Genomic DNA, 26,019 nt, shown 5'->3' on the forward strand with positions numbered 1-26,019 from the left:
AACCTGAAAGAGTCAGATGCTTTATGGACACCAATGTATAGATAACCGTTATTGTCATTTTTTACTGTGGGCACACTGGCACACATTAAAAATGAAATTCTGTTACCTGCTTTCAAAAATACATACATACATAACACACATGTACACATGCTAAATGCATACATGTATGTATGTATATGTATACATACATACACAACACACATGTACACATGCTAAATGCATACATGTATGTATGTATATGTATACATACACATACACACATATACATATAAATAGATGCCTTATATATATGTGTGTGTGTGTGTGTGTGTGTGTGTATTCTGAGGTTTTCGCGGGTATTTGTATGTGGATCTTTGGTTATTCGGGTTTTCTCCCGCGTAAGATTGGAAGTATCTAGGCAATGTTTCGATGAAGTCTCATTCATCATCTTCAGGCTTGTGTCTTCGGCTCTGTGCTTCTCAGAGTGCTCACTCTGTGCTCACTCTGCCGAAACGTTGCTACAACTTTAAAAGCACAACTACAATGACGTGGGAAAATACCCGAACAAAGCTGAATGCCATACATATATATATATGTGTGTGTGTGTGTGTGTGTGTATATATATATGTGTATATATGTGTGTATGTATATGTATATGTGTGTGTGTGTATATATATATATACATATATATATATATATACACACACACATACACACATACATACATACATACATACATACACACACGTGTGTGTATGTATGTATGTATAAAAACCACTGTCCATCTTAAATATATATCAGAAATAGGAAACTTGAGAGTTCGCAAAGTTGATACTATATATGGAACAAAACTGTGACTGAATCTGTATGTTCTGCTTAGGATACCATGAAGCTCCTTCCAGAAGGTAACAAGGAAAACCAGTTGTGAAGAAGATGTGTCACATCCCAGACAATCCTGCAGACCCTGCTCAAGCATCGCTTATAATATGCCATGTCCTGGATAGAAGGGAGTAAACTGCCAATAATCTTTTCTGCCGTCCTCACCACTCTCTGCACCACCATCCTGTCTGAAGCAGTAACGCTTCCAAACCAGACTGTAATGCAATATGACAGGAAGCTCTTGATTGTCCCTCTATAGAAAGTGGTAAGGACAGCGGGAGGAAGATGTTCTTTTCTCATGCAATGCAGAAAATGCAGGCACTGCTGTGCCCGTTTCACCAGTGTCTTGCTGTTGAGCAACCAAGCCAAACTACTCATTAGCTGCACACCCAGAAACTTGATGCTGCTAACCACCTCCACCGCTGAATCACTAATACTCAAATATGTGTGGCTGTGCCTGCCTTTTCTGAAGTTGATAGACAATTATCTCTTTAGTTTTTCCAACATTTAAAACAAGGCTGTTTTTATTACACCAGTTCACCAAATCCTTTACCTCCTGTATATATGGTAGGATTCAGCCGGTTCTCACCAGTTGTTAAATTACTCCCCTGCCCGCGCTATCAAAGTGGATGCTGGGTGCTGCGCTGCATTGCAATGGAGAAACAGGCCACAGAGCAGCCAACACAAGGGAAGGAGAAGGCCGCTGTCTCTTTTTCTTCTCCCTGCTCCTCCTTCCCTTGTGCCGGCCACTCAGTTGCCCATTTCTCCATTGCAGCGCAGTGCAGTACCCAGAATCCATTTTGGTAGCACAGAATGTGTGTGTAATTTAAGAACCAGTTCACCCAGGGTCAGGTTGGGCCACATCACCGACGACAGCCAACCTGATCTTGGGCGAACTGGTTGTTAAATTATTTGATTTTTAGCACCCAGTCTCTGCTTTCAACTACCCACTGAAGCAGCTCCTTGTCTCAGCCACATAGTGAGGCCAGTCTTAGTTTCTGCAACATTTCTTTCCCTAAGTTGGTTCCTGAACTGTGATCAGATTTATTTTCATTAAATTATAGCCACTCCACAGGCTTGAATCTTACCGGTAGTCTTCCAAATAGCCAACTTGTTCTGCTAGGATGCTGGCTCCTCCACGGGCATCTTTCCAGAAGGGGATGCCATCCAAGGTCTGTGCTACTGCCTCCGCCTGGCGGCGTGTGTTCCGAACCACAGCCACCAGTTCAGTCCTCTGAGACAGCGTCTCCTCAAGCTGTGTCAGTTCCCCCCGTACTGTGGCTGAAAGAAGTGCCACAGTTTCAGAGACCTATATGGGTGTAAGAAGATAAACATGCTGAGATACACCAAGAGGAAGAGAGTCATGTATATTATATGGTGTTGTGAGACATTCGTGGTCTTGGCAGCGAATTGTAGATGTTCATCTACATGAAGAAGTAATGACAAGAGTATCTTATTTGCCAAAAGTTCCCACTTCACCAGATAGCTCACAGCCAAGCTGCTTCTCAAGGATATACTATTTTTTCCCAGCCATCCAATTTAAAAGTGGGGCAACCACCAAGAGCTTCTGATGAGCCACTATGATGAATGGATGCCTCCTAGAAAAGAGGGACACATTGTGGCTGAAAATGGCACTTGAATGTGGGATTTGGCCTGCCAAAATCTCTTTGGAGAAAGAAGAGATCACAAAATTACCCCTATATGTCTTCCAAACAGTTGGTTTTTGTGTGTGTGAGCTGTTGGCTTGCAATTGGCTAGGAGTCATTGGATTCTATTGTGCTTAGAGCTGCTAATGTTGCCTATGCAGACTCTAAGTTTGACCGAGAGACAGTTTTTAATCATTTTGTATTTAATTTTTTAGTTGTTTTTTAAACAGTGAGAACCTTCAGACTAGTAAGTTTTATTGAAAACACCAGGTGAGTTTTCTTTAATCCTTTGAGGAAAAAAAATAACTACAAGTTTAAAGATTTGTAACAAAAAGATTTTTTTTAAGAATATACAACACCAGAATGATGTAGTCTTGGCTTTAGAAAATTTTAAACAGATTAAGAGCACAAATGAACTTGATTTAAGACTTTGAAATGAATTGAAAGGATCCTTTCTCATGGGAAAATTTATATGTTCATACTTCAAAATAACTGATAAGACAAAGGTTGGACACCAGAGGGCACCAAACACTACTTTTAAAAAGTTTTTTTTTTTTAAATGAATGAGTGTAGGATGTTTTCAAGTTATTTATATTTTTGGAAGAACTAGAAATTAGAAAAACAAGCTCCCTTGAATAAAACTGAAATTGACTTACAGGTAGACTCAGAAAAGGTAACAACAAGGAAGATGAAATAATGTATTTACAAACGAAACTAGATGATAATTTAATGACTTAAAAGATATGCAAATATTAAATCAGAAGAATGATGTGCATTTTATTTTTACATTGAATTTACAGATGAGATTTGCTGAAATTGCCACACTAGAATTGCAAAAGGAGCTTGACAAAGACTTCCTTTGAGGAATATAGAGATCATTGGGAGAAAGAATATACAGTATAATTTGTTTATTTGATCCATGTTAAAATAATGGGGTGCTATTTCTAGTTAAAATGTATTTTACCCAAGCTTTGAATTTTCCTTCCAAGGAATATCCTCCTGAGTCCTTCCACCTTCAAAGATCAAGCAGATGGAACATTCATGATTGTGTTGTTGCTATCCTGGCATTAGAACACCCCTATCTTTCTTTCTTCGGATTCTTGCTCTTCTGACTTGCTTGATGACTTGTGTGTGTGTGTGTGTGTGGAGTAGAGGGTTGAGATTTTATCGCTGCAGGCTGTTCAGAATTTCATTCTATCAGCTGCTCTTGCTTTATGAATGTTTTTATCAGATCTGATCATCGTATGCTTTTTGTTCTTAAGTACTTTGGGAGTCAGCACAAAGGTTATAAATATTTTAAAATAAACAACCAAGAAAATTGCAAATAGATTTCCAACAGAAAATCATTATTTACCTTCCCTGCAGTAGATGGCTGCAAGAGAATGTACCATACCTATCACACTCTGTGTTCATACAGGGAACCATGAAATCCAACTGGTTTAGTAGCCTTTGATGGGAAGTAACTGTGCCACATAAGGAGCCCCAGAATCCTTTGCAACATGCAAAAGTACTGTAGTGGGGTTTCCTCAGCAAATGAGTAAATATGAAAAAGACATTTGCTTTGGGTGGAAAGCATATGAAACGTATGAAAAGAAAACACAAGCTTAAATTGTCTATCCAGTAATCCGTGCATCGCTGGTGATTCAAAGGTTATGCAACTGCTTTTGGATTTTACTTGAGTCCATAGAAGATAATATTTGTAGCTCAGAATTGAACTGTGGGGTTCCTTGGTGTTCTCTGAGCTTGCTGGTTTTCTTGCAGATACCAAGAACACTCCCACTAACACTGACAGGGAAAGTGACTGAGAACCAGCCCCACTCCCTACTAGCACTGACGAAGTTGCCTAGTTTGGTAATGAAACACCTTCAAGAAAACAACCAAGCTCAGAGAGCACCAAGGACCTTATTTGATGAATGAAGGTGAATATATGTTTCCCAGGATAATGTTGCAGGATCCAATCTGGAACCAGAGGTTTAGTCTTCTGAGCTTTTGGACTTGTACTGGAGCCCATCTTCACAGAACTTCTCTCTAGCAGTGTTCTATTTTTTATTTATTTATTTATTTGATTTGCCAATTGTTTACAAGATAATAAGTATAAGTGTATACATAGTTGTGAATACATGAAATGGGTACATATAAGAAAAATAAAAGAAGAATAAGAGAAACAATAGGACAGGGACGGTAGGCACGTTGGTGCGCTTATGCACGCCCCCTACAGACCTCTTAGGAAAGGGGTGAGGTCAATAGTAGACAGTCTAAGGTTAAAGTTTTTGGGGTTTGGGAAGAAACTACAGAGTCGGGTAGAGTATTCCAGACATTGACCACTCTATTGCTGAAGTCGTATTTCCTGCAATCAAGTTTGGTGCGGTTAACATTGAGTTTGTATCTATTGTGTGCTCTTGTGTTGTTATGGTTGAAGCTGAAGTATTCATTGACAGGTAGGACATTGCAATGTATGATTTTATATACCATGCTTAAATCAGACCGAAGACGGCGTAATTCAAGGTTTTCTAGTTCTAGAATTTCAAGTCTGGTGGCATAAGGTATTCTACAACGAGTAGAGGAGTGGAGAACTCTTCTTGTGAAATATTTCTGGACTTTCTCAATTGTGCTAATATCAGATATGTAATGTGGGTTCCAGACTGATGAACTGTATTCGAGTATTGGTCTAGCAAATGTTTTGTATGCTCTGGTTAGTAGTGTGATATTACCAGAGAAAAAGCTACGTAGGATTAGGTTAACAACTCTTAATGCCTTTTTGGCTATGTAGTTGCAGTGGGCTCTAGCACTTAGATCATTAGAGGTGAGTATTCCAAGGTCCTTTACAGAGCTTGGGTCATCATTTAGTTTACTTTATTGTCATTGCACCTCGTACAACGAAATCAAACACCATCTTCATTGCACATCATGACCATGACCATGAAAATAAACACAACCACACATCCTTCACCCTTCACCCTTCACACATTGAACCAGAAACCCCAGACACCACACCAACGCCGCACTATACAGCAGAATTCAAAAGAGCTACTGCCCTGGGATAGAAGCTGTTTTTCAGCCTATTTGTTCTTGTTTTTATTATTCTGTACCGTCTGCCAGATGGTAATAGTTCAAAAAAAGGGTTCCCAGGATGAGATGGATCTTTGAGAATGTTTTGAACTTTCTCAAGGCAGCGGGAGTTATAAAGCTCTTCCAAAGAGGGGAGAGGGCAACCAATGATCTTCTGGGCAATGACATTAACCCTCTGGAGTGCTTTCCTATCTGCCACTGTACAATTGGCAAACCATACAGAGGTGCAATATGTTAAAATGCTCTCTATGGTGAAGTGGTAGAAGGTCACCAGTAGTTTCTCATTCAGTTGTTGTTTTCTGAGAAGCCTCAGGTAGTATAATCTCTGCTGGGCCCTTTTGACCAGGGCTGCAATGTGAGCACCCCAGGTCAGGTCCTCTTTTATAGTAACATCCGGAAACTTAAAACTGGCTACTTGCTCCACTCGGTCTCCATTGATAAGCAATTTGTGTAGGGTCCTTGGTGGTTTCTGAGCTTGGTTGTTTCCTTGCAGATATTTCAGCGCTACACTAGGTAACATCATCAATGCTAGAAGGGAGTGGGGTTTGCTCTCTTTTTACTTGGTGGTTCCTTGATTAGGCTATGATTTGCTGTTAGTTTGTTTTCTGAGTTGGTAGTTCCTTGGTTGGATTATTGTTTATTTCTCGATCGTTGGTCTATTACTAACCTTGATGTTAATTCTGCTCATCGAGGCATTGAGCCACTAGTACAGGAGTCGGCAACCTTAAACACTCAAAGAGCCACAAAGGCCCTAACCAGAAGCCCCTGCTCAATTCTGGAGCCAACTGGAACTCTGGTTCCCCCACTTTTTTCCTTTTACCGACTGGCGACAGGGAGATGCAGCAGAGGGATGAAAGAGCCACATGTGGCTCCAGAGCCGCGGGTTGCTGACCCCTGCACTAGTGCATTAAAAGAGATCAACACCCCTCCTCCTTCTAGCACTGATGATATTACCCAATGTGGTAATGAAATATCTGCAAGAAAACCACCGAGCTCAAAGAGCACCAAGGCCACCCCACCATTCAATCTTGAGCTCCAAATATTGTCTTCTATCAGATTATGATTTTTGCTCTATTCACCTGCACACCAATACTTGTAAAATAATAAATAACCTTTTGGTAGCCATAAGGCATCACGTTAGCTGCCCTTTGCAACATATATTAAGAGGCCATCAAATTCACACTCAATATGTATCCCTGAGAGAAACCTGAGTCAGGAGTCACAAATCTCATCCAAGGTTGTTGACAACTAATTTTAACCTTTGATTCATTTCTAGGATGTGTGAATATAAATGTGTTTCCAAGTTTCATCTGAGGACAAGAGGTTGCATAAAACATTCAGGGGTGTTTCCTGGATCTCTTGCCTCCCTCCCCATTTGTTCTCTTACCAGGCTGTCAATGGAGCTTAGCGTGTGGTTAGCACTGAGCAACGAATATGTGACCTGGTATACTCCATCATTGGTCTCGCTGTTTCCATAGAAACCGATGCCGATCCCAGCGCTGTGACGGGTTGGGATAAGCGGAAGAAAAAGAAGGAGAAATAAATGAGCATAAGGATTTAGAAACCTTGTAGCCTTCTTCCTTAACGATGGGTATGTCCTTTTCTAAAAATGTTCACAATCCTATTTCTTTTTCCCCCCTGGCATCACTGTCTCATCATGCCTCACGATATAATATTTAAAGTAGACAATGTATGTGCAGTACTACTTCAAGCACATCCATGGGACATACAGGGAGTCCTCAACTTATGACCACAGCTTAGTCCACAATTTAGTCGTTAAGTGAGAAATTTGTTAAGTGAGTTTTGCTCCATTTTACAACTTTTCTTTGCCACATTTGTTAAGTGAATCACTGCAGTTGTTAAATTACTAACATGGTTGTTAAGTGAACCTGGTTTCCCTATTGGCTTTGCTTGTCAGAAAGTTGCAAAAGAGGATCACGTGACCCTGGGACACTGCGACCGTCATAAGTATGAGTCACTCACCAAGCATCCGAATGTAAATCATATAACCACGGGGATGCTGCAATGGTGATAAGGGTGAAAATGGTCATGGCTCACTTTTTTTCAGTGCTGTTATAATCTCAAAAGGTCACTAAACAAACAGTTGTAAGTTGAGGACTACCTGCATCTTCTTGAATCTTCCTCCTTTCTAAAATACTGTATTTCCCTATGGAGTAAATAAAGTACATGGGCAGTGGCACTTTGAGGCAGGATGAGGTAATTGCCTCAGGGAAGCTGTTCAGAAGCATCTTAAAGGTGGTAGAGCAGTGTTTTTCAAACTTAGCAACTTTAAGATAGGGAGACTTCAACTCCCAGAATTCCCCAGCCAGCTATGCTACCACCCATTTTAGATTTGCTGAGTTTGAGAAACATTGTGATATAGGGAAGTGATCCAGTGGTGGGATTCAATTTTTTTACTACCAGTTCTGTGGGCGTGGCTTGGTGGGCGTGGCTTGGTGGGCATGGCAGGGGAAGGACACTGCAATATCTCCATTCCCACTCCACTCCAGAGGATGGATATTGTAAAATCCCCATTCCCTCCCCACCCCACTAACCTGCTTTCCAGCTCCATTCTCCTGTGCAGGGCAACAAAAGAAGACCCAGCCGATCAGCTGGGACTCAGGAGGCAGAAACTAGATGGGGGCAGGGCCAATCAGAGGTGGTATTCTGAACTACTCAAAATTTCTGCTACCGGTTCTCCAAACTACTCAAAATTTCTGCTACCGGTTCTACGGAACTGGTCAGAACCTGCTGAATACCACTTCTGAAGTGATCTATCAAAATGTCTTGGAAGCTTGGTAGTTATATCAGAAGAAAAATGTTATAGCCTAGCCTTCTTACTGATATGCTCATTTTTTTACTTGATGGGGTTTATTTGTTCCCATAGCATAGAATAATTCCCAGTTCCTCACATAACTCTAAATTGGTACATCAGAAGCATAGGTTCATTAGGTGCATGTCTTCATATTAGTATGAAAGCCTGGCAATTCTCCTTGGCCTGTAAAATCTTAAAATAAACTGACCTGATTCACAGGTCTCCATTAAATACACAGACTAGATATAATTATCCATTCTAGTCCACACTTCACAAATCTTGCAATCCCACACTCCTCCTCCTGCACAACATTCTGTGATACCAACGTACTTATACAAGCCCACTGCATTACAAAACATCTATACATGTATACGTTCTACAAAAATGTATATAGGTCTGTAGGTGTACGTATGCACAGACACAAAATCAAATGTGCCCTTATACAACCTGATGGTGTTTCACAAAATGGTGATAACAGTCTTCCTCAGAGGTACTACCTTATCTGTTTGGTTGAATTTAGGAAGAGTTTTTTATAAATTATATTTATTGGTTCTTAATTGGTTGGGTTGTATGAGTATTTCATAGATGTTTATTGTGTTCATTGTAAACCACCTACAGTTAAGATAATCTTTCTTAGAATCTGATTGATGGAATGGCACATAGCCAATCAATAAATGGTCAAAGCTAAAGCTAAATTTAAATATAAGGACTTAAAAAATCTATTGGTTAATATAACAAATATTCTTCTATATTCCATGTGAAAACCTAAGCTCTTTTCCTTTTTAAGGATGTCCCAGTGTTGTTTCTTCTTCCTATCTTACTAGCTACCAAACCATGATTAAAAAATAAATGCCTGCAATTGTGCTATGATTTCTCACATAAAATAGGCCGCTTGCAATAACGGTGTCTCCAGGAGGCAAAAGGGCAGTTCTTTGACAGCATAAATCACTTTCTGATCCCTCTCAAGCAGCACATTTAGCTTCTGGGAGGAAACACACATCATTCTTTCATCTCAGGTGGTGAAGAAGGAAAAGACTTTGTATTCTCTGCCCAATCACATGCTAATTATATATTTATAGTTCTGGAAATATTTTATTTACATATTTGCAAACAGCACCTGTTTCTTTGCACTCTGGTTATTAATGGGAGGGGGGGAAAGGTTAGATATCTTTAGCAGATCTTCTCTTAACTTTCAGTCACATTTCTGTTTTATATTCAGCCTTCTACCCAGGAACATTACTGGCTGAGTTAGAGATTCATTGCAATAAAACTGGAGTACAAATAAAGATACCTCTAGTATGCTCTTTTTTAATCAACAATGTAATATAGAAGTTTATAGTGATGCTTTTTCCTTTTTTTGTGCAAGGGTAAAACTAGAGTGTCTTTCTTTGGAAAGTGGGACATTCAATATCCATGTTCCAGACCCCAAAAGGATCTGTAATTCTGCAGCCAAAAAGTAATTATTTCTTTTTTTGGGCAGGGAGGTGGGGCCAGGAACAGAGGAAGGACACCGTGGACCCCTTCACTTTTCTTCTTTCCCAATTTTGACAGCTTGGCCAAGTGTGAAAACCACTCAGGACAATAAAAACTCATCTACATTACGAGCATCTCTCTTCCCCTTGACTCTGCCTACCTCTTACATCTCTCACAATGGCAAGAGAGATGCTTGAGGAATTTGATCGCCGACATAGGCTGATCTTATGCACACACTCTGAGCCAAATAGGCAGTCACGCTCCCCAGTTTCTGAATTTTGCAATCGATTCTCTGTTCAAAGGAACATCAACATTTACTTTAAATGTATATTTTATGATATGCTCCGCTTAGAAATAAGTAACTTCAGAGAAAATATATTTAACAGACATATTTAAATGGGTCTTCAAATGTGAATTTCATGGAAGCTTTTTATAGACTTATAAAGTCGTACAGAAATGGGAATAATGAACATGCATGAGAATGAGATCATCTGAAATTCATCCCTCCCTTTTTTTTTGAAGTCTCTCTCTTCTTTTTTGCAGTAATCTCAAGCTAAGTCCAATAAAGCTTTGGCTCTACTTATATTACACATGCGTGTTTTTTTTTAATGTCTTTAAACAGCTTCCACCTGGGAATAATAGCCTAGTTAAAATGACCTGATTCTCTGTGAATAGCATCAAAGAGAAGAGGTATAGAAGATGACCTTGAAAATAGCCTCTTGTTGATACTAATATGTTCCCACACTCCTACTCAGTGACTTTACACAAAATGATTTTTTTGTCTGTTGAATCTATACCCCTTTTGTTGGTCCCCCCTGATGAGACCAGGCAAAGAATGGCAGATTACTTGTGGTGGGCTTTCATGGACGGGGTTTGGAAGCACATGGGAGGCAGTCACTCATGCTACAGCATCATCATGTCCTGAAAAAAAGAATTGGACAAGAATAAGGAGGGTTCTTCTTCCTTGGAACTGGGGAAGGAGTAAGGATGACTTACAAAGAGGAATCACATCAGATGAAACTGTACAGATGGAGAGAGACGGCAGGAAAGGAAATTAGGGAAGACCACAAATACGCACAAAGCAAACAGAAGCTGCCCCCACAACTACAGTCAGGCAAAACTGTGTAAGCTCCTTATGGCAGCTGCCAGGGATTGGGAACGGATTTGGAGAGAGAGAGAGGGAGGGAGAGAGAGGGAGGGAGGGAGGGAGGGAGGGAGAGAGAGAGGAAGGGAGAGAGAGAGAGGGAGGGAGGGAAAGAGACAGACAGAGAGAGAAAAGAAAAAACCAGAGGAACAATGTACAGGAAAGTATCGTCTCATCTATTTCTTTCTATCATTTTGGATTGATCCTGACAACCTGTGCTTGCTCACCCACTCCCCAGCTTGTTTCTTAACTGTAATTAGGAAGCATGCAGTTGGGTAATTATAGCCTTTCACAAAATGACACAAACACGCAGGAAACAGCTGCAACTGAAAGTATAGCGATTAGCTCAAGAGGGACCAAAATACCAAGCATCTTTTCTTCAGTCTATCTTGGTGGCTGCTCCTTCTCCATCCTCTCATCCATCCTCCTAAAGCTGACCTATTCAGGTTCAGTCCATATCTCGTGCTATATTCCAGCCGTTTCTATAAGGCATGCCTTTATTTTACATGGATTTTTCCACTTCTGGAGAAGTTCCATTGTGCATGCTTTCTTTCCATCCATTTGCCCAATAAAAGTAACTTATCCATTAGTACAATGTGGACTTAGTTGCAAGTTAGCTTTTGTTCATTATGAACAAAAAAGAAAGACAACCTATAATCAAACCCAGAAGTCCCACTTCTTGACTCCTCCATGATTTCCTGTGATTTAGAAAGAGCAGCCAAAAGAACCATCAGAATATTAAAGAACAGGAAAAGATGGCACACACGTGCGCGTGCACACACACACATGCACACACACACACACACACACACACAGAGAGTCCTCTCCCCATTAAGCTAATGCTGAGTTACAATTGGTGTGGGAAAGCCACTCCTTCCTTTCTCGATTTAGGAAAGATTGCACTGACAAATGTTGAATAACTTCCTAGCCAACCATCCCTTCCTAGTCAGCTCAGTTTGTGGCATTTGGAGCAGGACCAAGATTAGCAAATGGTGACTGAGTCACTCATTCCAAAGGCACCTGAGTCTGAAAAAAAGGGCTTCCCCATTTAGCTTATTCGTGGGAGTATCCTGGGAGTTGACTTTCTTTTCACGGGCCCACCTGCTCAGCCTTTACCCATCATCCCCATCGTTTGCTACATATCAACCCCATCCATTCTCCTTTTCTTTCTCTCTCCTTCCTTCCATTCATGTATTTACCCTGCTCCTTCCACCCAGGTCTTTGCCCCCCATTCCTGCCTCTGAATCTTTCAGTCACACAAGGCCCTCTTTTCCCCTTTCTCCCTAAATCTTGTTTCTATGACAACCACCTCCCTCATCCTCCTCCTTTCACAGCCAAGCAGGGCGGGAGAAAAGCAGTGTCATTCTCATGATAATCAAGCTTTTTTCTTTAGACTGGAGGCAGTTCCCAGACTGGGGGGGTGGGGGAATAAAAAGTTTTGGGGGTGAGGAGGGGAGAGGTCCCTGGCTTCCGTCCTATGGAAAGAAATTGGGGGTCTTGGTTCCCATCCCACGCTCCCACCAACCCTCCAGAATTTATTCCAGCGTGGTTCAATGATCTATCTGGAATCATCTCACTGAGCTTCTGGATTTGTTCCGAAATCTGATGTGAGTGACCTCCATCCCTTCCCATCTCTCAGTTTCTCACACGGCAGCATCAAACTCCATCCCACCTCAGGAAGTTCAAATGAATAGATAGCAGAAGGTAGAGGAAGAGATCACCATTAATAAAGTTTTGCAAAAGGCACAGCCACCAGAAAGCCCTGGTTTTCTTCTACATCTTTAATGATACCACCTCTGGCGGGTAAGAAAGATGACCCATGACGGAGTTATTCTCTGTGCTGTTTCTCCATGTCATATAATACGCGTGGGTATTTGCATAATTTTGTATTTATTTATTTATTTTATCATTCATTTTTTAACATTGTTTATGTAGTGTATACTGGAGGTGGAGACCCTTTGACAGCTGTATGCAACAAAATTTCATTTTAATGTATGCCGATTAGTGTACATTCAGAGGGACAATACAGTTATTCTAAGTTCTAAATCTAAATATACAGGAGTTGTTACCTGGGCAAAAGATGGTAAAACATTTTTAAGTCCAGGATGGCCAGACACTATTCAGAAGTGGCTTGAACAGATGCCTCCCTAATTCACTGAACTATAAGGAAGAGGAGGGAGAGGTACAGAACAATCAGACTTGTAAGAATTCTATTATACTAAGTCAGTTTCAGTAAAGGTGGTTTTAGCCTTCCTGCAGAGTTGCTTTCCTGGTCTGGTCCATCTAAGTGGGGCTGTCACCAGCAAAAGAGGGAAGCAGCTTCACTCTATTTGCACAACCTGGGAAGGGCAGTTCCTAAACCATCATTATGAATGCAAAAGATCTTGGCTGCAAGTTCATTATTCTTAGGGATGTATAACCATTTTCTCTTCACAACTGTTACAACTCTCTCCTTCAGTCCCCAATATCTACCAATAACTTGTCCCAGCATTGACAGGAAAGGAAAATTTTCCTTCATGGAACATCCTAGGATGACCTTCCAGTCTCGTGATTAAGATGGCATGGAGCAACATTTAAGTGTATTCCTTTGAGATATTTTGGGGGCAGCTTCCACATATACACATTTACCCCTAAGGTAGCATCTCTTTAGGCATCAGAGCCATGATGCAGTCAGATTCCACTCTGTCTGAACCAGGGAGCAGAAAACAATATGAAAGTTTCTTATGTAGCATAATGATCGGAATCTAGTTGTGATGGACTAGCTTCATTCTTGGTTGTGGTCTTGGCTACATATATTTCAAATTGCAAAACAACTGTGTGTTAAGATGATCCTATATATATTTTGGGGATAGGATTTAGATATAGGAGATGACAAGGCTAAGCATGAGGGAGTGGTTAAACATGTCATCAGACTCAAGTCCCTTCACACCTACAAGACATCTAAGTCCAACCCACTTTGAATTCCAGTGACTCTGATCTACCGTTTTAACCATTAGTAGTTCAGATTCTTGTAGAGAGCTTTAGTGTGTAATAAAACTATCTATGCATTCATCTGAACTGCCCAGAGTCCTGATTTCCTGCGCTTGGCAGTATTCTCTATTAGCATGTGCTCTGACTTCCTACATAAAGTCTAGACTATTTATTGGATATGAATCTTTCTTCACTATACACCTTCACACTCTTTAAACATTAAGAGATGCTGTGATAGTTTTATATATACTCTTTTCTTTAGGAACTATACAGCATTGCCTTCTCTGGTTTTCCCCAGATCATTAATCCTTTGAGGTAGATTGGGCTGAGATAGAGTATAACTAGCCCAAAGACACCCAGTAAATTTCCATGGTTGAGGATGGACTTTGGTCTGGGTCTCTCAGACCTAATCCATGCTTAGCTAAGGCCAGCAAAACCCATATTCGAATTTCTACTGAGCCTTAAGCTAATCTATAGCTGAATCATGGTTTGTTAAATAAGTTACATCACTCTATCAATAAATGATTTACAACCTACCTTCTATCCTGCACTTTAGATAGCATGGATTATGTGAGAATCTGATCAGTAGCAAATTCCATTTGGAATAATGGATCACACTAGTTCTTTTTAATCTCATCTGTATATGATGATACCAGATGTTCTAATATCGTGTACAACTTCCATGTATCTGGAATAGGTTTACTGGTTTCTGTATCCATAGATGCATTCCTCAAAAAACATCTCTTGGCTCCCAATCCTAATTCAAAAAACATCTCTACCAATTCAGAAAACCAAGGAACTCTGGTCCTTTAGTTTGAACCAGCGCTGTTCAGATTAATGAACAAATAATCATCCATGGCTCTAGGAAGATTTCTGCACTGCAATGGATGGCATCTGGCTGATGAACTATCTCTGGCCATCTGGCCATTTTTCCCTGGGCTAAATGAATAAAGGTCTTTATGCTAAATATATTTCCTAGCCACCTGGCTTTTTGGTACAATGCATTCCAAAGAGCAAGAGAATCGCATAGCTCATCCATCCACACAGAACAAGACTTCTATAAACAGGGGTCTTAGTATATAGGCGTCTGGACGATCTATTGCAAAGATACACATTTCAGTATATAGCTATGTTGCAACCTTAAAGGTGGAACTTCGGGGTGGAATGTACTTCATATCTTTCTAATATTTAGCCCATTCCTCCACATAAAAATTGCTTGCCTGATTTTTCACGGGTTGATTTTTCAGAAGGGGTAGACTTGGTACTTTCACATTTGCCAATACAATCCCTAAATGGGCCAAACATTTTGGCTCCTCCCACATCGAGGCCCGGAACTAAGATGAGAGCTTGTTATTAGCAGGAGAAAGAGCACAAAATGATACCACTCATTTTCAAGTGGGTTATTCAAAGGTAGCTGGAGAGATAAACTGGGGAGCGGAGTGTGGGTGGGGGAGAGAAATGATGAAGTATTGTGACATTGTGTTTATTTCATACTTGCCTGGAACATTACCACACAAGTATAAATACACACATTTTTTGTTCTTCCAGCATCAGCATCAGCATTGCAGATTGTAGCGGACATCAATGGGACCATGGTAACGCAGATCTTACTTTAATTTTCATGCAGGTTTGAAAATATAGGTAGTCCTCAATTTATGACCACAATTGAGCCCAACATTTCTGTTGCTAAGTGAGCTAGTTGTTAAGTGAGTTTTGCCCCATTTTATGATCTTTCTTGCCATAGTTGCTAAACGAACCACCGCAGTTGTTAAATGAGTAACATGGTTGTTAAGTGAATCTAACTTTCCCATTGACTTTGCTTGCCAGAAGGTCGTGAAAAGTGATCACATGACTCCAGGACCTGTGCAACCGTCATAAATATCAGTCAGTTGCCAAGTGTCCGAATTTCTGAACGGGATGCTGCAACGGTCGTAAATATGAACAATTGTCATTTTTTCAGCACTGTTGTAACTTTGAATGGTCTCTAAGTGAACTGTTGAAAGTCGAGGACTACCTGTATCCTGCATGAGGTTTGAAGAGCTGATGTTAATCAGTGTGAATATTACTGGGTCAATTGGACAAGGATTTAAGATCTGCTGTTTTAAGAATTAAAAACAAATCACATAAGACAATGTTCTCCAGAAACAGTTAATTCAGCCCAAGAAACTTCTGAGCTTTTGAAATGTACCCTACTCCTGACCCAGTTGAAATTTTAAAAATGTTCCTCCTCAAATACTTGCCTTTGCCTTCATTACTTTTCTGTACCACGCTGATTATTAATGGAAGGCCTGACATCTTTAGTGAATTATAACAGGATGGTCAATGGAACAGAAACACAAGCATTCTTGCTATATGAAGAGATGAAGAAGACGGGGAAATGCGGTAGATGTTACCTGCAGGGAAAAATCCACTTACTGAATTTTCCCTTTTTTGCACCACAGATAAAAATCAGATGGAGGCTGGTAGCACCTTTTCAGACTATCACATTTTATTATAAAACATGCTTGCATCTGATGAATGAGCTGGAGCTCACAAAGCCTTAAATTAATAAAATGTGTTAGCTTGAAAATGTGCTACCCAGATTCCTCCTGATTTTTGGCTATTGTAGACTAACACTGTTAACACTGCTCTCTCCCTACCGTGACCATTATTAAAGGTGCAGGCAACTCATTTTATTTTGCTCTAGGACAATTACATTAAAAAAATTTTCAAGAGTCTTTCTATAAAGTTTTGGATCAAACAGATAAATATTTTTATTATAGTCTGATTATAATCTTTATAATCAAAACCAGTTCATGCCAAATAAATCTTATTTTATTTTTTGACAAAGTGATTAAAGTAATGGATCAGTGAAATGCTGTGGACATGGTAGACTTGGATTTCAGGAAAGTATTTGATAAGGTAGACTACAACCAACTTCTTGGTAAGTTAGAAAAATGCGAAATAGAGAGCAGCACCACCAGATGGGTTTGTAACTGGCTGACAAATCATACTCAATATGTAGTCCTCAACGGACCTATATCCACATGGAAGGAAGGAAGGAAGTAAGCAGTGGGGTACCCCAGGATTCTGTTTTGTATATCTTTAAAAATGACAAATTCATGGCCCATGGGCCGGATGGGTCACATGCTAGCCACATCCACCCCCAGTTTAGCAAAGGGGAGCAGTCATGGTATATCACGTGATGATGTGACATCGTGAGTTTAACACCCATGACCTAGATGAAGGAATAGCAGGGGAACTCATCAAATTTGCAGATGATGAAAAACTGGTAGGAATAACCAGCACCCCAGAAGACAGGCTCAAGATCCAAAAAGATCTTGACAGACTTGAATACTGCGTCATATCCAACAAAATGAAATTCAACATAGATAAAAGTAAGGTTTTATACTTAGATAAGAAAAACTAGCTGTATAGGTGAATCTTGGTGAATCTTGGCTTCATGCCAGTAATTGTAAGAGTTATTAGTGGACAATCACTTAAATATGAGTCAATGGTGTGCAGCTGCAGCAAAAAAAAAAAAAAAAAAAACCCAATGCAATCCTAGGCTGCATCTGTAAAGGGATAGAATCAAGATCATGGAAAGTTCTAGTACTACTTTACAAAGCCTTAGTAAGACCACACTTGTAATACTGCACCACACTTGGAATACTGTATTCCACACTTGGAATACTGTTCTGGTTACAACGATATAAAAAAGATGTTGAAAAACGCTGGAAAGAGTGCAGAGAAAAGTATGATCAGAGGGCTGGAGGCTAAAACATACGAAGAATGATTGCAGGAATTGGGTATGTCTGGTCTAGTGAGAAGAAGGACTAGGAGAGACATGATAGCAGTGTTCTAATACTTGAACGGTTCCTACAAAGATGAGGGCTATTTTCCAAAGCCCAAAAGGCAGGACAATGGATGGAAATTAACCAAGGAGAGAAGCAATCTATTAATATTTTTTATTATAATCTGTATCTCTCTATCATGAACAGAAGGAAGGATAGTCTAATATTGAAGAGGACATAAAAATGTCAAAATCTTTAGTGTCACTCTAACAACAGAGAGTTTGAATTGTTGCCATACTAAACTGGATTTATTTTTATTAAGCTTTAATGAAAAAAATAATATTTGGCTGGGCTAATACAGCATGCCAAACCACACATCACACTTAGAAAGTGTGATAACTAGATTCAGACAATATGTCAACTCAAGCAACATCCCTTGTTTAGCAATGATATATAAATCTATTCTCTGGCTGGATTGTTACATTAGCCCACCTAACATGTGGTTTCTTTGCTTTTGATTTAGTGTGTTATATCAATTTAACCACTGTGGCATATACAATAAATGTTATCCTCATAACAAAATGTCTGTTGCAAGCTATTGCCGTGGGAACCATATTCTAGCATGTAATGAAGTACTAATATGATAACAATGGGGATTGCAGATGGCTAGAACTCTAACATCCCCTTCTATATATGAGAACATCATTATAGCTTTATCAAATGGAACCAGCAGTTGCTTCGGTAAGAGCCCAGTTATAAATCAGTCATACTCCACTAGCAGGAAACCAATAATACTACATTAAAAGAGAATTACCAAAGGAGTACTTATGTTCCTGGTATTTCTTTAGTAATTAAGGACTATTAATGGGGATTCAAGATATTGCGCTAAACAATTTATAATAGAAAAGACTTCAAAGCTATTAAAATAGGATAATAACGATGTATAGAATTGTCCCCATTAGAACCAGATAAAAATATACATAGTGATCTTGTGACATTTACCCATGATTAAATGACTCCCACTTTATTCAATTAACACTATTGCCTGTTTGCAGGATACTCTAATCATAACACAGGTAGTAATAGCCATAGCAATCACACTTAGACATATTATACTGCTCCACAATGCTTTACAGCATTCTCTGAGCAGTTTACAATGTCAGCATCTTGCCCCCAACAAGCTGGGTCTTCATTTTACAAGCCCTGGAAGGATGGAAGGCTGAGTCAACTTTAGGATTGAACTCCTGGCAGTGGGTAGAGTCAGGCAAAGCCAGCTAGGAAAGTTGCAAATGGCAATCACATGACCCAAAGATGTTGCAACCATCATAAATACCTGCCACTTGCTAAGCACCCAAATTTTTATGTTGTGACTGTGAGGATGCTGCAATGGTCGTAAGTGCAAGGACCAGTATAAGTCATTTTTTTCAGTGCCATTGTAACCTTGAATGATTACTAGGCTACAATATGGCTGGTAAAACATATGCATTCAATAGGGTCTGGTAAAGAAAATAATGGAAAGTTACAATTGTCAAGCAATTCTTTGAAAATAATCAGAGAATATTGCAGTAGAGTTATGTTCCTTCTATTCCTTTAGGATTACACATCATCTTAAAAGACAGGTAGTCCTTGACTTACGACCACAACTGAGCCCAGAATTCATGTTGCTAAGTGAGAAATGTGTTAAGTAAATTTTATTCCACTTTATGATTTTTCTTGCCAGATTTGTTAGTGCAGTTGTTAAATTAGTAACATGGTTGTTAAGTGAATCTGTCTTCCCCATTGACTTTGCTTGTCAGAAGATTGCAAAAGGGGATCTCATGACCCCAGAATGCTGCAACCGTCATAAATATGAGTCAGCTGTCAAGCACCTGAATGTAAATGACGTGGCCATGGGGTGGCTGCAACGGTCATAGATGTGAAAAATGGTCATAAGCCACATTTTTCAATGCTGTTGTAACTTTGAACAATCACTAAGTGAAGCAGGAAGCAGTGGTGGGATTCAATTTTTTTTACTACTGGTTCTGTGGGCGTGGCTTGGTGGGCGTGGCAGGGGAAGGATACTGAAAAATCTCCAGTCAGAGGTGATATTTGCCGGTTCTCCAAACTACTCAAAATTTCCACTACCGGTTCTCCAGAACTGGTCAGAACTTGCTGAATACCACCTCTGTGTGGGATGGGTCTAATCCATTATTTGAATTCCACCACTATATTTGAATTATTTGAATTCTACCACTGATAATGTGTCAATTGTATAAATATGTCTACCAACTAAGCCAGTGGTAGGAGTCAAAAATTTTTTTACTACTAGTTCTGTGGGCGTGGCTTGGTGGGTGTAGCAGGGGAAGGATACTGTAAAATCTCCAGTCAGAGGGGGTATTTGCCGGTTCTCTGAACTACTCAAAATTTCCGCTACCAATTCTCCAGAACTGGTCAGAACCTGCTGAATACCACCTCTGGTTGTAAGTCAAGGACTACCTGTATCTGGTAAACAGTCTACTAAAATATGGGAGTGCAGTGATTTGCTTAACATAATAATATTCTGGTAATAAAACAAAATATTGGTTGAGCTCATTCAATATATATACTTATGGCTAATCTGTCTTATTCTTTATTAAACTGACCTAATTACCAGTTCAGATAACACAATGAACCTTAAAATAATTAATTAGCCAATTACTCCTTTGCCTGCTATGTCGTACTATGCCTGCATGCTGGAAGAAAGATTATTATATTTGTTTACACAGCTTATCATACTGCCAACCGCTAAGGTTTCTCAGTGGCTTAGAAAAAAAAAACATTAACTTAAATCAAAATATTAAAAATGATCTATAGCAACAATTTAAAACAACTGAAATTACCCAAATAAAATCAACTATTTAAAAAGCCTGCTTAAAAACAGGTGGTTTCAGGATATTTAATTAGGTGTCCCATCTCAGCATTTCAAGAAGGGCAGCTCTTCTAGATCTAAGGATCTGGCAACCATAGGCAAATCTCAGATTCTCTCAAGGAAGTTCTATAGGTCTTTGAAAGTAATAAAATAGCCCTTTATGTTTTACTCTGAACAGATTGGCTTTTGGCACTGATGTAACATGGTTCCCTTGAGCTCTTCCAGAACCAACTTGGTCATTGAGTTTTAGTGGAAGGTGACTCACATTCCAATGGATACCAATGGAGGATTAATTTCAGCTTGGTATTTAATAATATGCAGATAGTCCTCGACTAACAACAGCTCATTTAGTGACCTTCAAAGTTATAATGGCACTGAAAAAAACATTTGTTAAGTGAGTTTTGTCCCATTTTACTATCGTTCTTGCCACAGTTGTTAACTGAATCATTGTTAAGTTAGTAATATGATTGTTAAGTGAAACTGGCACCCCATTGACTTTGATTGTCAGAAAATCACAAAAGGTGGTCGCACGATTCCAGGACTCTGTAAATATAAGTCAGTTGCCAAGTGACTGAATTTTGATCATGTGACCATGGGATGCTGCCACAATTGTAAAGGTGAACAATGGTCATATGTCATTTTCCCCCAATGCCGCTGTAACTTAGAACGATCACTAAACAAATTGATGTAAGCTGAGGAGTACCTGTATTGAAGAATGAATATTGTTGTAGCTGAATACATTTGGGGCAGTCAGTCTGGGAAAATACACTTGATGAACTTCCAAGTCCAATTGATCTTCTGCTCCTGCTTAGATGCTCCCTATATCTATGCCGTAAATCAAGGGTCTCCAACTTTGGCAACTTTAAGACTTGTGGACTTCAATTCCCAGAATTCCAAAGCTGGCTGAGTAATTCTGGGAATTGAAGTCCTCAAGTCTTAAAGTTGCCAAGGCTGGAGACCCCTGCCATAGATAACTCATTTATTAAATTAGTATTGTATAACTAAGCTACTGACTTGGCAGCAGCAAATTCTATTTACCTTTAAAAAGCAAGAGAAAAACCAAGGATGTGAATGGTTTTAGGATGAAATATTTAGCTGATATTTCTCACCTCCCCACTCGGTTCTACTGGCAGAATGTCCTAACCTCACCTCTGAACTCATGACAACCTCAAGCTTGTTCTCCTGTCCAAGACAATCAGATTCTGAAATAAACTCAAAGGGGGTGTGAAACCAACTTCAACAGCCTCCAATGAAAAGCAGCAATGAAAAAGTCTTAATTTGAATAGGGGTCTTTTCTTCTCTCTCTTTCAGATTCTAACCCTTCCCCCATCTGTTATTTCTTTTTTCTACTGTAGTCGGGGGGGAAAAAACAGCTGCTGGGCTAGAAATTGTGCATGGAAAAAGAACTAAAAAAAGGAGAAATATTCAAAGATTAGGATTACTTAAAAAACCTATAGTTCCATGGTTTTTCAGTTTCAGGGCTGTTCACTTAAAAAAAAAACACAGGATAAAATTCCCTCTTTTGTCTCATGTAATGTCTGGCTTGTGACTCTCTTATTTTTGAGTTAATTCTTGATAACCAAATTTTTCCAGCATGCGATTTCTGAATGGCTAAAAATGCATCCCTTTTAGGATCACCCATAACTCTAAATTTTTTTATAACCGTGATTTGTTGATCAAATCACAATAGAGGTAGTCCTCGACTTACAACAGCTCATTAAGTGACTATTCAAAGTTACAATGGCACTGAAAAACGTGATGTATGACCATTTTTCACATTTACGACTGTTGCAGCACCCCATAGTCATGTGATCAAAATTTGGATGCTTTGCAACGGATTCATATTTACGGCAGTTGCAGTGCCACAGTGTCTTGTGATAAGCTTTTGTCATCTTCTGATGACAATAGGAAAGCCAGATTCATTTAACTGTATTACTAACTTAACAACTGCAGTGATTAATTTAACAACTGTGGCAAGAAAGGTCATAAAATGGGGCAAAACTCACTTAGCAATTGTTTCGTTTAGCAACATAAACTTTGGGCTCAAGGGTGGTCGTAAGTTGAGAACTACCTGTACACAGAATAACACATAATGCCCAACCATTAAGAATGGTGCATAAATTGCAAGCAAACTAGTGTAGCTGCCATCTGTCAGAATTGGTGTAGGGTCTCCTGCTTGTGTAGGGGGTTGGACTAGATGACCTACAAGGTCCCTTCCGACTGTTAATCTGAAGAGGATCACAAACCATTCAAAATTCTTAAGCTGCTCTGAGGGAGAAAGAGAGAATGATATTTTTATTTTTAATGTTGTGATTTCTCCCATTTTGATGGAAAGAGTGGCCCAAATCCTTCCCTTCGCCCATCTCTTACAGAGCTTAGGACCCATCTTGTTATTAGGCTGCCAGTAGTAAATAGCCTCACCAGGCCTTGAACCAGGATGAGAGGCTGCCATTCATGAGAGTGGCGAGCAAACAGCCTCCCTGGTAAAAGGTGAAGGTAACAAAGTGCGATTAGCATAAACGGGGAAGACTGTATGTAAAAGGCCTGGTCCATAAGGCTTAAAGCCGGGCCCTTAGGACGCCCCTAGCAACCGCTTTTGTTCTCCGCTCCATGGACTGATCCTGCCTCCATTGTCAAGGCTCTTTACTGTGGGAAGGATTTGGAAGGATTGTGTGGTGGGGCACAATGTCTTTAAGCAATCCGTCCCCATCCACCCTTAGACTACCCCAACTGAGACCAAGGAAAGAGACAGAGACACCATTGTTCCAGCCATGAATGGACCCAGCCTCCTCATGAATGGCTGCCTTATTTTTATGGTTGCTGGGCTTGTTCCCAAAGCGGCTGGGAATGGACCCCAACACGACCCTTGTCAAATCAGGACAGGAATGGGGTGCTGAGGGGGAAAGGGGGTAGTGGATAGAAGTTAAGACTTTTTTCTATTTTAAAAATGGGGGTGGAGTTAAAAAAAAACCCCACAGTTTTCCTCCCAGAGATGGAGTGGAGGAGAATTGAAGGAAAAGATGGTAGATTTGGTGCTGGAATTGGAGGTCTCTCTCTCTCTCTCTCTCTCTCTCTCCCCACCTCCCTCCCTCTCTCTACCTCCCTCCCTCCCTCTCCCTCTCCCCCACCCTCTTTCTCACACACACACACAGAGTTCTCTGTGGGAGATGGAGGAAGATTGCTTGCCAAGTTTCCCCGCTGAACCAATTTGGACCAAACAATTGAGGGAAGTATTGTGGTATCTCACAATCGTTGTCAGCTTGTATCCTCCCAACTATGCAGGGTTCTGCCTCCCGCAGCTCAGCTCGTTGTTGGCTGTTCCAGGATGTAACGTCCCATACTTTTAAAGAGTCCCAGATCGGGGAAGGCTCATAGAATAGCCCAAAAGTTGCTCCCTCCAGACCAAATATTTTTTTCCATCTCGGCCCGTTTAGTTTGGTTGTCTTACATGTTGCTCCGGTTTCCAAAATTTTGCAAAAGGAAAAGGAGGAAGATATTGGTGGCAATAAATGATCTAAAAATATGTAGGTTCAGGGATCTTTGGTGGTTTAAGCCCTTATGCATTATTGCCTTCTGCTTAATTGGCAAGGTCTAATTAGTGCTGGATCATTTTTTTTTATATGCACACTTAGAGTCACAATGGTGCAATGGGTAGCCATATAAATCACATACATACATAACATGTGCACAATTGATAGCTTGTCTATATTACCAAATGTTTGATGTTTACTTCTAAGTGAGAATTCCAGGGATTTTAGGCACCTTTTGTTGATTTCTATTATCTGTAGAAAACTTTTTTTTTTAAATTTCCCTTATTTAGTACCATCTCTCTTTACATGTACCGAAAGTATAATTTTCAGAATTTCTAACATGGGGAATTTTTAATAGATCTGTTGGGATGGTTGACATGTTGGGAATGGGAAATGAAACAATTACAGGTAATCCTCGACTTACAATAGTTCATTTAATGACCGTTCAAAATTACAACGTCACTGAAAAAAGTAACTTATGGCCATTTGTCACACTTACAACTATTGCAGCATCTCCATGGTCACATGATAAAAATTCAAATGCTTTGGCAACTGACTCGTATTTATGACTGTTGCAGCATCCTGGTGTCATGTGATCTCCTTTTGAGATCTTAAAAGCAAAATCAGTGGGGAAGTGGGATTTACTTAACAACTGACTTAACAATGGCAGTGTTGGACTTAACAATTGCGGCAGGAAAAATCATAAAATGGGGCAAAATTCATGCAATGAATGTTTCACTTAGGAACAGAAATTTTGGCTTCAATTGTGGTCATAAATTGACTAACTGTACAGTCAACAAGAATGGAGACTCCCAGGTTCTTTGACACATGCAAATGTTCCTTTTTTGATGGCTTTGGGAAGAGAGTAGCTTAATAAAATACAGATTAGGAAGGGAAGGCTGGGAGTGAGGATTCTATTCACACATTCCAATTTATTGAACAAACTACAATTGGCTTTCACCTAACATTTTAACCATATTTAACCCAAAAATTTTAACCCAATTCTGACAACTCAGATATGGTTAAGTGCTACATATGGCTCAATCAAAAAGTTCCTAGGAATGGGTTTATATGTGGCAGACAAAAAGCATATGCTGTAGTACACCATTTTTTAACTGTGACAGGTTTAAGATGTGTGGTGGACTTCCAATTCCCAGAATTCCTCAGCCAGCCATGTTGGCTGGGGAATTCTGGAAGTTGTAGTCCACATTTTTTAAAGTTGCCAAGGTTCAGAAATTCTGTGGTAGTGCCCTCCACTGCCTGTAATTCAACACTGAATTTTGCCTATCAATGGGCAGATTAATTCCAATTTATTTGGCTGTACCAGAAGTAAGCCCTAAAAGATAGTCCTTAATTTACAACCCCAATTTGGACTAAAATTTCCAGTACTAAGCAAGGCAGTTGTTAAGTAAGATGTGCCTGATTTTAAGTCACAGTTTTTTGTCACAGTTGATTAGCGAATCACTCCAGTTATTAAGTAAATCATGCGGCTGTTAAGTGAATCTGGCTTTCCACATTGTCTTTGTTGTTGGAAACTGGCTAAGAAATTTGCAAATGGCAATCACATGATCCTGGGATTCTGCATTCATCTTAAACCCATGTTGGTTGCTTAGCAGTTGAATTTAGATGATGTGGGGATGCTGATACGGTCATAAATGTGAGAACCCAGTTGGAATACTCCTTTCTTCAGGGTCATTGTATTTTCAAACAGCCACTAAACAAATCTTTGTAAGTCAAGGACTGTCTATTTTACAAACTGCTTCTAGCATTCCACTTTCTTGTCTCATATCCATATCCTCTGTTGGAGAAATGATCGGGATCAGAGGTGGTATTCAGCAGGTTCTGACCAGTTCA

The 26,019-nt window shown here is 39.8% G+C and overlaps 2 protein-coding genes across 2 annotated transcripts in view; one reads left to right on the forward strand and one right to left on the reverse strand.

Moving 5' to 3' along the window:
• The window catches only part of EPS8L1 (EPS8 signaling adaptor L1), a 197,659-nt gene extending 177,492 nt beyond the window's left edge, over positions 1-20,167 (forward strand). The window contains exon 22 of the transcript XR_015746132.1: positions 20,119-20,167. The gene's annotated coding sequence lies outside the window, so the exon portion shown is untranslated. The remainder of the gene's footprint in view (positions 1-20,118) is intronic.
• Positions 1-26,019, reverse strand: part of TTYH1 (tweety family member 1) — a 91,821-nt gene that overhangs the window by 29,356 nt on the left and 36,446 nt on the right. The window contains 2 exon segments of the mRNA XM_026677437.2: positions 1,947-2,167; positions 6,961-7,072. Of these exon segments, the coding sequence (XP_026533222.2) occupies positions 1,947-2,167; positions 6,961-7,072 (333 nt within the window).

Source organism: Notechis scutatus, chromosome Z (assembly GCF_049901735.1).
Source record: "Notechis scutatus isolate UNSWTSFEM ecotype Mainland chromosome Z, rNotScu1.2, whole genome shotgun sequence".
Lineage (NCBI taxonomy): Eukaryota > Metazoa > Chordata > Lepidosauria > Squamata > Elapidae > Notechis > Notechis scutatus.